Below are 12,028 nucleotides of genomic sequence, written 5' to 3' on the forward strand. Positions count from 1 at the left end.
CTCTTCTTCAATGCCATATTTTTGGCTAAACTTGCATCCAATTCCCCTTGAGTGATTTGCAAGGAGAAAGATGGCCCGTCAAAATTGAGAATTTTTGTGGGTATACCTCTAGTAATCAACTTGCGGGGTGTATTCTCAGACATTGTGAGAATACGCTTAGGTACTGTTGATTAGAGAAAATTTGGTAAGTAGAGATGTTGAGAATAAGCAAAAATAGCGAAAATCAAAAAAATTAAATACTTATCACACTAATTATAAAAACAAATGAGTAAAATCTTGAGGAGATTAGGGTTTACGCCGATATTGGGGAAGGAGGAAGCAGTGGTGTGGGTGAGGAGGATTCTCTGGTGTTGATTGTGCTTACAGGGAATTGGAAAGAAAATAGATTGTATCAAAGTAGAGAGAGGGTGAACGTGTATTGAAAAGTTGTATGAAAAATGGTAACTATGAGAAAGAAAAATCTAAGAATGGAGGGAGGAAAATAAAACATAGCGTCTTAGTGGCTTAAGTGTACAAGATAACCAAAATTAAAAATTTTGCTATAAATCATAAAAGATATCTATAGAATATAATTTATTTAAATGGTATTTATTTTAAATAAATAGGGTGTTAACCTTTGCTATAGGATGTAAAAATTCCTTCTAAAAACTATCACAAATACTCACAGTAAAATTATCAATGACATTCATTATATTATCGCAAACCATAGTTTTAAACATAAATAAATTTGATACAAAATTATCATTTTTATAATGCACTACATAATACACTATCAGATGACCGAGAAGACGAAGCAACATTGTTACAAAATAACAAATGGTGGGCTCTTTGATAAAATACAAAAATTTGGGGCAATTTTTAAAAAAATGTAATAGTGATATTTTGGCCCAAAACCAACTATTGAGCTGGTTTTGGGATTTGGAATTTTAACGAAATATAGGCAAAATCTATGACCAAACATGTGTTTGCCAAATAAAACTCAAATTTATTTTGGCAAAATCTATGGCTAAACGGGTCCTTAGGAGCTGGTTTCAAAATAAACTACAAAATGTTATCTATGTTTGCCACAAAATGGAACAACTCTCCGGCATGCAACTACACCAAAGCAACTTGAGGTTTCAAATGTCCATTCAACAAACACGAAGACTTGAAAAGCAAAATCCACTAAAGCAGACTTGACGACGAACTAAACAAAGAATGATTGCCTTACCAGTTTTTTTCCCAGTTAAGCCAGAATTACAAGATCAAACCACCATGACACAAAGATAATAAACTAATGTAAAGAAAGTGATTTGCTATCAGTCCAGTTAGGCAAAATAACATTATGGACATGGAGTACTTCAATGAAAAACGACCATGAAGATCAGAACAGTAAGTCCAGTTCAACGTCTGTTACAAAACTGCAAAGGATTGGCAGCTGGCATAGGCATAGCACAAAAATATACTGCATAAAACAAATTATAATTAGTGCATTATAGGATATAAAGTTTCAAGCATGGAAACTATGATGTGCCCCATTGTCGGCAAAAGAAAATCGAGGACGCCATAATAAACTTGTGAGCACAATATAACGTTCACTTTATTTCTACTGAGATGATTGGATAACTCACCAGACTCCTCGAAGAAGAAATAGCCACCAACCCCCCCCCCCCCCCCCGGAAAAAAAAAAAAAGACAACCACTAAAGAAAAGAGGTTATATAGCTGACAAAAAGTTAGTTTTCCTAGCACTCTAAAGAATTGCAGGCAATAGTTGTATTTCTGTCGTCATATCCTGCACACTTCGCTTCCTAAAAATAAGCACGTTGGCTCACCTTTTACTTGGTAAGAAACAATCTCGTAAATGCCCAAAAATCAAAACCTACTCCATGTATTGAACCAATGAGTGAACCAAAATGGAAATGCATAAAATGCGTCAAAAGACAACGAGAAACTAGTGAAGACTTAACTAAAATTGCGAATGAGCAAATTATTATCTCTTACTTTGGCAGAACCAAAAAAATAGTCCCAAGTGGCGGAGCAAAAAGTAGCCACACTAAAAAATAGATTGCCATTAGGAGGACAAAATAGTCAAGTTTGTTCCACCTTCTGTGGAAAAAGTGCCATCTTAAATGCCTTTCAAGCAACTTTATATCTAGCCTTGAACATAGACAGTCATCTTATTCTGCTTCCTGTTACCTTGACATCAATCAAGGTTAGAAGGGCGTAGTCTATATCAAATACAATTATAAGTTATGCTTAGTTTCCTTTACCCTTCTAGAAACCGTATGAAATCCATTTTACTGTTCTTTTAGGGAAAATGAGAGCAGAAACTTCCTCCACTTTAGCAGTCCACAAGAAGCAAACATATTACAACTCTAATTTCCACTAACAGATAATGGAAGTTTTTGCTGATACATGCAAATCTATGATTTTCTTTTGGGTCTATTTTGGAGCAGAAGGAATAGTTATTTAGTTGTGGTGCCATAAGTTTCACCTCTCCAGGCCCTTGATAAATATTTTAACCTCAATCACTCACTTCCATGAGACGCCATTAGGAAACAGTTACTATATTAGGCAGGTCCCTCATAAGCTAGAGACAGGAAATTTTAATGCAATTGCATCGACGAACAATTGCACTCTGATAGAATGTTCAAGGAGGGCAACGAAGGATGTGACCAGTATTTTAAAAGGCATGGGCGTAAGGCGAGGCGTAAGCCCCGTGGCACGGGGCGTAGGCCCCATAGGTATTTACAATAAATGTTCTTAAATAGGTAAAATTGCATAAAAATTGAGAAAACTATAAATAAGTGAAAAAAATATATAGATATACTCTATCCCCACAAAAAACTAGTCAAAATAATCCATTATACGCCACTTAAAAGCACAAGTAACTTGAGTTGAAAAGAATAAAGTTCTCTACTTGAAATAATAAAAAGGATGACAAACCTGCAATTTGAACTTTGAACTTGTTGCTATGGAGGAAAATGAGTTTTCTCAACAAAAATAAATATCGATTGTTCGTTGCTTTTGGGAGATAGTAGCAAACTAGCAGACAAGATAAAGAATTGGAAAAGACCATAAATTAGGGGTTCTAGCAATAAAAAAAGGTCTTGACTTTTAAATTTAATGTTTCAGTTCCGTTTTAAAACTTTGAAGTACTTACAAGCTAACTTTTGAGAATTTGGGTATTATATTTTTAAGGACTTATTCAGCAAATTTTGTTTTAATTTGAAAAAGTCTCTTGAGCTTACGCCTCACTACAAAAAAAACGTGCCTCAACGCCTGGGCGTATGCCTCCTGAGACTTTCGACCCCACCATCGCCTCGTGGCATTTTTTGTGCGCCTCACCCCAAGGCTCATCCCGGGACTATCCCCGAAAATGCCTTTTAAAACATTAGGTGTGACCAAACGATAAATAAAGTAGAATGAAAATCAAGGGAGAAAATGCTAGTTGAATTCTTCCAATCCAATTAAGCTTTAGTGGTAACGTTACTTGTTACATGTGCTGATAGGAGCTAGCAAGTACATGGTGATAGTCGAGGTGCGAGCAAAATGGCTAGGACACTACCACCGTTATAAAAAGATAAATAAAATTAGCAGGGAGGTCACGGAGGATTTCTTATATTACCAGGGAGGTCACGGAGGATTTCTTATATTACCAGTTTACTAGTGGAGTCGTGATTATACCTTTATCCGGGAAAAAGTTCATGTGGATGAATAGGAGAAGAGTTTCCATAGTAGAAAGACCAGAAAGACTTTTGATACAAAACTAGGTGGGAAGAGAGATTCCTAAATTCACACGGACGAATAGGATAGCTTCTTGAGTTGCCTAAACCAATATCTGAAATTGGCCATATTTATTAGAGAACAGGATACACAGAGGGCTTTCATATTTCAGATCCGAAAATACATCATTACAGCAACAAAACTTCAAAATGATGGTTAAAGAGTAAAGGGATAGCTATTCTGTTGAAGGAGAACCAAGCTTCAAGAAGCTAAAGGCCTAAGAGCATTGAGGAATTAAAGATGTACAAAAAGTTGTTTGCAAGTGTAGAGACAAACATTGAAAATTTGTTCAAAGGAATTGAACAATCCGAAACGGAAAGACGGGAATAATGGGAAGACTTGTGATGACAAGATCAGGCAAAAAAACTAATTCCTTTCTCCAATGCAGAATTAATAAAAGAAAATACTTTCGGGAAAAAAATAATTTATTTTTCTGGCTACAGATTTATTGAAACTCACTAGTTTGAAGATGAAAAATAGATTCATGTAAATTGCACGCTGAGCTTTTGTGTATAGGTACTTCCAGAAAAGAGTAGAAGAATGGGACCTATTATGAGACATAAAATGCATTACAGACGTAAGATCATTACGTTTCAGCCGGGTTATTCTATTCCCCACTGCTTAGAAAGAAAAGAACTTTAAAAAAATACTTATAGGAAAATGTTACTCACGGGAGATATGCTGGAAACTATTCCCGCAAAAATTGGTAGAAAATGGAGATTGCACTGAACTTTTAAAGGAAAAGTCAAGTTCTTCTGGCATACGCCTAGAGCTCATAAAAGTAAGAGATATAGCTTCCTTTAAAATATATAAATTTAAATCAATGGACAGGAGCTCCTGAGGATAATGAAGTTAGGGGAAAATTTCTACAATATTTACAAACACTAAATCAGGAAAAATAATCTTAAGGCCAGTCACGGAGGTGTTGAATTAGAGTATTAGCCTAAATTGCTCGGACTCCGGTGCGTGTTATGTGTGTGGATCTTGAGGTCGGATCCTTCATGATCTAAATTTTTAGAGCTAGGGGTACTTATCTAGATTCAAATACATGTGCAAGTATTTGGCTAAAAAAAATTTAAATATCTAAAAAAAGCATTATAAAAATATGCCTAAATTTTGAGACTTATCAATATTATAAGAAATAATTTTTGCACAGTTATCTTTCATTCACAATTGAAAATTGATTTTTATACTTTTGGACTGGAACTCTAATTCTTATAGGAATAAAGCTCTTGAAGACTCATCAAATGTGTCAAGCTTTCACTACATTGATTTTCTTATATGGGAGATCAAAGGGTACAATATTTTTTACCAGGTAAACCCCAACATTAAGCCTCATTTAAGAACTCTATTACTCATACAGTTTTCCCAATTCCCGTCGTAGAGATCTTCTTTTCACAAAGTCCCTATTCGAAGTTCTCTACTCCTCTCCCTTAAAAAAGAAGAAGAAATAAAAGAAGCAAGAACTGGTTCTTTGGTTCTTGCAGGATCCATTCAAGGCCTTCCACAACGGCGGCAATACTCACATCAAAGCTACCCTAAATTTGGTTTTGATTTCAAAAACCAAACCGTATCTTGTCTCGAATTTCTCCCTAGCTTTTGGTCAAAGTACCCAAAATAGATTGACCAGATCTGATACAGATCCCACACTCACACCCATACTAGCATTAGTGCCATGCTGACACAGGTGCGGCCGAAAGTGAAGAGCGCGAGCAACTTAGGTATTAGCCACAAACAAAAGGTAGAGCTTAAGAAAACTTCTGAGCTTTGATAATGTCTAACAAGCTATAGAGAGTTGATCGGGCCTCAAATGATAAAGCACTTGGACCGAATGGTCTCACTAAAACATCTCAACATTGATTGGGAAGTGGCAAGAAATGACACAATGAATTGCATGGATCACTTCTACCAATGTGTGTTCTTTGAACGAAGCTTTAGTTACTCATATATAATCATGATAAGAGGGGGGGGGGGAGAGGGGGGCACTGGGTATTAAAAAAAGTTTACTTTGACTTTTGTATGTAGCAAAGGTGTCGTCAGTAAAGGTCTCATATTATAAGCTCACATCCAACAATCAGAATGCTTTTGTTTGGGGGAGAGAGATTTTGGATGCAAGTATGCTTGCTAATGAGACAATAGGCTAGACGTTGAGATGTGATAAACCAGGATTATCAAAATGTTCTATGACCATGTGAACTATATATGTCCTTCTCAGAATGGGCTTCGCGGAAAATAGAAGAGGTGGAAATATTTTGAGTATCTGCTGTGAGGATCTCTAGCTTGCATTAGATCAGATATCTACAGGAAAATCTTCTGGTTTAGACTTGTTTGTGTAGGGATGAGTGTGAGCTTTAGAGAATTTCTAAATTTAGATTAAAAAAACAATTTTTTTATACAGTTTGAAATTAAATATTGTAAATAAAGCGGAATATAGAGGATTCGTATAGCTACTTGGCAATCGAGATATATACATTTATTGACTAATTGAGTAGAGGTAGTAGACCTATTGACATCATTGGTGGATTGGTGGAACAACCATAGCTAGAGGTTTCTTGAGCGGCTGTGAGGTAAGCAATGGAGGAACAAGATGACATCTCTATTTCAGTCTTTTATAGAGGCATTGTCCATCTTCTGAAGCACAGACAAGACAGGTACGATTCTTGTGCAGCACATGATTTGGTTTGAAGTTGTATCTGGACTACACGTTAACCTGGGAAACTCATAATTATTACTGATTGGAGAAGTACAAAGCATTCTAGAATTAGCATCAGCTTGTGGTATAAGTTGGCTAACATACATGGGCCTACTTCTAGGAGGAAAATTTAAGGATACGGAACTGAGACTACCATGATACAGAGGATTGAATGAGATTGGAAGGATGGAATAGACAATTCTTGTTTGAGGGCAGCAAAAAAATTCTTGTAAAGGCGGCACTTATAAGTGTCCCCACATGCTTCATATCATTGTTCAAGAATCGATTAGCATGAGGACTGAAAAACTACAAAAGGACTTTTCCCGCAGTGGAGCTTATGGAGAAAGGAGCTGGCATTTGTAGGGTGAGATAAGATCATAGCCCCAATTAAAGCAGGACGATGGGCATCTGCAAAGAACATATTAGACCAAACTCTGATGAGAAAATCAGCTATGGAGATTTGCATGCTTGGAAGATGCCATGTGGAGGAAGGTATTGTTCTCATGCAACATACAGGACATGCTCGTGGGAAGGAATCATAAAGGGAAGAAAGAGTTTCTCTAAGTTCATTTGGCTTCATGGTGGGTAATAGCAACTGTATGCAATTTTGGGCTGACATCTAGCGTGGAGAATGACCCTAAAGAAAAGTTTTCAACTTTATTCTCAATCACGACTAACAAAAGAAGTTAAGTCCACCGACTAATAAGGAGAGATGGAGATCAAACACCTAAAGAAATTATCAAATATCAAGTAATCTAGTTAGAGTGACATTGTCATACACCACATGAGATTCGACATCCTAGCAAGTGCAACAATTTTCAATCAACTAAGAAATAAAGTAGATCAAGACCGTAACTTCAAAAGTTTGCACAACAAGGGTGAAAGAAATTAACGCAATTGAACTTACGATGCTATAGCTTGTTTTACCCGTGAAAAGTGCTTCAATTTTACTTTGCGTCCTCCACAGTATCATCAGAATCAGAATCACTAGCATTATAGCCTAAAAAGGAAAAAAAAGATAACAATTGGACTAATATACAACAATGCCAAACAAATATAATCAGTAAACCCAACGTCTACATACCTGGGCGTTTATCACTCACTTTCCACGCTGATGACCGACTCTTTGAAGCTCGGTTAATCCAAGCTCTTCCCTGTACCCAAATGGATCAATCGGTAGAAGCATTTCCCACATCCTCAGACACAACAAATAGAGAGAGAAAACCGAAAAACTGTCAATCTTTCAAACATACCTAGAACTCTAATTCTGGGCAGATGAAAGATTGGTGCTATTTTCTTTTTTACTTTGAAAATTTTGAGCAACTTTTAGTGAGAATAGACAAAATTGAGCGGGTACACTCTGGTTTTTCACTTCTTGAATAAGAGATAAGATAAGTAAGCACGTACATTGTTGTCTTAATTATTGTGTACCTTGATTAAGAAGAAAATAAGCACTTGAACTGAGCAGGCACACTGTAGTTTCTTTTTCTTTTTTTTCTTTTCTTGAATTATTAAAGAGTTCGAGTTCAATTCCATTGTTGTCTTCACATAGAGGACACATTCTCTTAATTATGTGTATCTTCTAGTATTACAAGGCAACCACAAGCTTGAATTTCAAATTTGAAGATATTTCATGTGCTTGACAATGATAAACATTTGCTCTCAGCCATTTTTCCCAAAGTTCAACAGTTCAACTTCACTCTATAAAAGCACAAAAGTGTCAAATGTTCAATTGTAAACTCCACGCAGACAAAAAACCCTAGGTAATTTCTTCCTATATACCTAAGTATTGGTGGACAGTGTTACCCGGTACCTGTGCTACAAAGGGATTTTTCTAGTGAACCTGTGACAAGCTTACTCTATTTTTATTTTTTGTACTTGTACTAAGGTAGATAGCAGGTACCAAGTGGAATAATCAAGCATGCAAGTGGCCCGGACACCATCCTCATCAAAACAAAAAAAGTTCAATGCAATTCTAAATTCAGAATGCTCTCCAACAACATGTTTTATGGGGTTTTCTCTTGTCAATAGAAAGCATGAATTTCTAAAGTATGTTATTTATACATCACTAAGTTTCTAGATTATAAGAAAACTACGAGCACTATATAGAGAACTAAGACAAGCCAAAAAAAAAATCAACGGAAGCAAAAAATCAATCACCTTCTGTGCATCTCTGGAAATACCATAGCCACTATAATACATCTGACCAACAAGGACCTGCATGCTAATGTCACCGGCTTTAGCCTCCTTGAGAGTATCCTGGAACCACCGCTTCACACAGTCAGCTACCACGTCAGCAAGGGGTACCCGTTGCCGCTGTTGGTTCGACGAAGAAGTATTCGAATTGGAGTTAGAGCTTGCTTCTTCCATGTTCTTCGTCCTCAACTTTAGCCGCCGCTCCGATGAATCGCCGCCGACCACCGCCCTGGACTTTGCGGATGGAACTGACCTAATTCTGGATGCGGGTGGTTTGACTTGGGTCGGGCCGTGGATCCTGTTATTGGAGCTGCTGATAATTCTGGCAAAATCTTGGATTCTATTTGGCGAAAGAACCGATTTCCCCATAAAACGTCACAGGAAAAAAAAAACCACTAGGCCTCTACTTTTTGAATTTTGAGTAATTGTAGAGTGCCTAAAAAGGAATATTTATTATAATATCACTATTTGTGAACACCCACAGAATTGATTTTTAAAATAGAAATTGGATCTTTAATGTTCTTCTCTTCTTTTTTAAAAAATCTTTTTATCTTTTTCTTTTCGTAATGAGATTTTTATTGCTTAGACGTTGGGACTTGGGACCGCACTCATTGATTTTTTTTAAATCAAGTGGCCATAGAAGATGTTTTAATATCCATAAAAATTAAGTACTCAGTAGAAGAAAAGGTTTCCCATAGCTGATTTTTGAAAGATTTGTTTATTTGATATTTGACAAGTTCATTTTGTGCATTTTTGGCGATGAGTCAAATTATGAAGATATAGCATGCTTCTTAATGGGACCAAAGCAATTTGTTGATCGTTTACTTCGCTTTTTCATTTGTTAAGAACAAATAGAGGCGGTGGTTGGTGGTGATTTTGATTGGTGGCAGTTTTGGGTAGTAGTTAGTGGTGATTGGTAGTGATAGCGATTATAATTGAGGGATTTTATATATATAAACATGGTAGTTGATGGTGGTGATGGCTAAAGGAAGTATTTGCGAGCGCCGACTAGAGACGGTGGTTTGTTGTGATTTCGGTTGATGGTGGTGGTTCTGTGTAGTAGTTGTTGGGTTTAAGCTTGTTAGAGCAAAAATAGAGTGAATGAAAAATAGAGGAAAAAAAAATTTAAATTTCCCTCTTTGACAAAGGGACATTGTCCTATATTGGAGGAGAAAAAGAGTTTTGATGGGTATACATACAATTGCGCTTTTTCTACCTGAGTTGAGAAGAAGGCAAGCCTCGCGTAGTTGTCGTCGCTCGCTCGACTTCGAATTTGATTGATTAATTTTTTGGACCAAATTTATTTGTTAATATTAAGATTAATGCAATATTATTCAATCCAAATTAGCCATTTCTATAACGGTAATTTAATTTTTCCTCCGTTTTTATTTTTCCGTTATAATTTAAATCTGGCGGTTTGCGTAAACAGCCACTTTGAGTTGCAACTCTTCAGTATACTCAACTTTTTGGCTATAAATACATGAACTTTCCCACAGATTTTCCTTACGAAAATTCTGATTTCTCCTTCTTCATTCTGCATTAGTTTTTTAATAGAAAAAAGCAGTAAGTGTGATTTGCTACTGATCTTTGAGTTCGTTGGTCACTGGGGTTTGAAGTACCGCTACACCAGTGAGGGTAATCTCTTCTATTATCGGAAAAAATAATCCTAAACCTCGGGTACTACGATGGGATTAAGTTAAGGAAACATTGTGAACTCAGTGGGCTCGAATTAATTATCTGTTTCTTCTACATTTCTGATTTTATATTGCTACTGGTTTGAATATATTTTCGAATACAGATTACTAACAAGCGTAAGGAACTTAAATATTTTTCTCTTGTATTCATCTTATATTCTGTTTGTAGGAGACTAAATCCTAGTGATTTCTACTCTCATTTTGGAGAATAAATTCTTCGAATTTTCTAGTCCTTGGTTGAGATTAAAGTCCTTGGGACTTTCTACTCAATTACGAGATTAAAATCTTTGTGATTTTCTACTAGTTGTGTATTCGTTTTGAAGATATTAAATATTCATCGTGATATTTAATATGTTTCTGTTAAAGTTTATTCGGTCGAAGATTTTAAATACTTCAACGTTAATTAATTTGATTTATGTTTTGTGACTAACAAAAATGACAGAAATAGGAACCCCCGTGGTTGGTTCTACGAGCAATGTTGTTATTTCCAGTCGTTCTGTGCCACCATCTCCGGCGGAAAAGCCCGAAAAAAATTCGGGATTGACTTCAAACATTGGCAACAAAGATGTTCTTCTATTTGACTACTTCGAGTCTACACAAGTTCATCAAGGAGGACGTTTCGGTTCTGCTGGAATCAACTCCTGAAAATGAATGTTTTATTGTGACTGAGGCATGGAAGCACTCAGATTTCTTATGCAAGAATTATATTCTTAGCGGACTAGAAGATGATCTTTACAACGTCTATATTAATGTGAAAACTTCGAAGAACTATGGGATGTATTGGAAAAGAAATACAAAAGTGAGGATGCCGGTTTGAAGAAGTTTGTTGCAGCCAAATTTTTGGACTATAAGATGGAATACAGCAAGTATGTCATTACACAAGTTCAAGAGCTACAAGTTACAATTATGATCTCCTTGATGAAGGTATAATCCGAATAAATGTTTTTGTTGAAAGTATTAATTACGAATTTTTCATTGAAGGTTTGGTTATCAATGAGGTATTTCAAGTTGCAGCAATGATTGAGAAGTAGTCTCATTTATGGAGGAACTTTAAGAACTACTTAAAACACAAGCGCAAGGAGATAAAACTCGAAGATCTCATCGTTCGATTGAGGATCGAAGAGGACAATAAAGCTGCAGAAAAGAAGACACGTGAAAACTCAATAATTAAGGGAGCAAATATTGTTGAGACTGCTCCAACTAATTCAAAAAAGAGGAAAAAGCCTTTTGGACCAAAGAACTATCCCAGCAAGAAGAAATTCAAGGAAAACTGCCACAACTATGGAAATCTTGGACACAAAGCTACAGAATGTCGCGCTCCAAAGAAAGAGAAGAAAAAGGGTAAAGAAAATATGGTTGAAACAAATGATGATATTGATGACGTATGCGCTACGTTGTCTGAATGTAACTTAGTGGGAAATCTTAAGGAGTGGTAGATTGATTCTTGAGCCACCTGTAATGTTTGTGTTGTTAAAGAAGCATTTATTTCATATGCTCCCGTTGGACCCGACGAGACCATTTTTATGAAAATTTCTGCAACAACCAAAATTGAAGGTTATGGAAAGATATTCCTGAAGATGACCTCTAGCAAGGTGGTGACTCTGAACAATGTTTGTCATGTTCCTGAAATAAGGAAGAACTTAGTTTCTATTTCACTTCTCGTAAAGAATGGGTTTAAGT

The 12,028-nt window shown here is 36.1% G+C and overlaps 1 protein-coding gene across 3 annotated transcripts; it reads right to left on the reverse strand.

Moving 5' to 3' along the window:
* Positions 1–11: 11 nt before the first annotated feature.
* On the reverse strand, positions 12–9,187 carry LOC107815926 (uncharacterized). Of its 3 annotated transcripts, none has more exons than XM_075255017.1 (4): positions 8,619–9,182; positions 7,543–7,612; positions 7,366–7,458; positions 12–163 (listed from the first exon to the last, which is right to left on the reverse strand). In XM_075255017.1, exons 1-3 carry the CDS (start codon positions 9,021–9,023, stop codon positions 7,406–7,408), a joined length of 528 nt encoding a protein of 175 aa, XP_075111118.1. In that variant the 5' UTR covers positions 9,024–9,182; the 3' UTR covers positions 12–163; positions 7,366–7,405. The 3 variants fall into 3 exon arrangements, with proteins under 3 accessions (XP_075111118.1, XP_016497064.1, XP_016497063.1); XM_016641578.2 differs by lacking the exon at positions 12–163 and adding an exon at positions 1,176–1,444 and having other exon boundaries at positions 7,386–7,458; positions 8,619–9,187; XM_016641577.2 differs by lacking the exon at positions 12–163 and adding an exon at positions 1,176–1,444 and having other exon boundaries at positions 8,619–9,176.
* Positions 9,188–12,028: the final 2,841 nt, after the last annotated feature.

This window comes from Nicotiana tabacum, chromosome 6 (genome assembly GCF_000715075.1).
Source record: "Nicotiana tabacum cultivar K326 chromosome 6, ASM71507v2, whole genome shotgun sequence".
Classification (NCBI taxonomy): Eukaryota; Viridiplantae; Streptophyta; class Magnoliopsida; order Solanales; family Solanaceae; genus Nicotiana; species Nicotiana tabacum.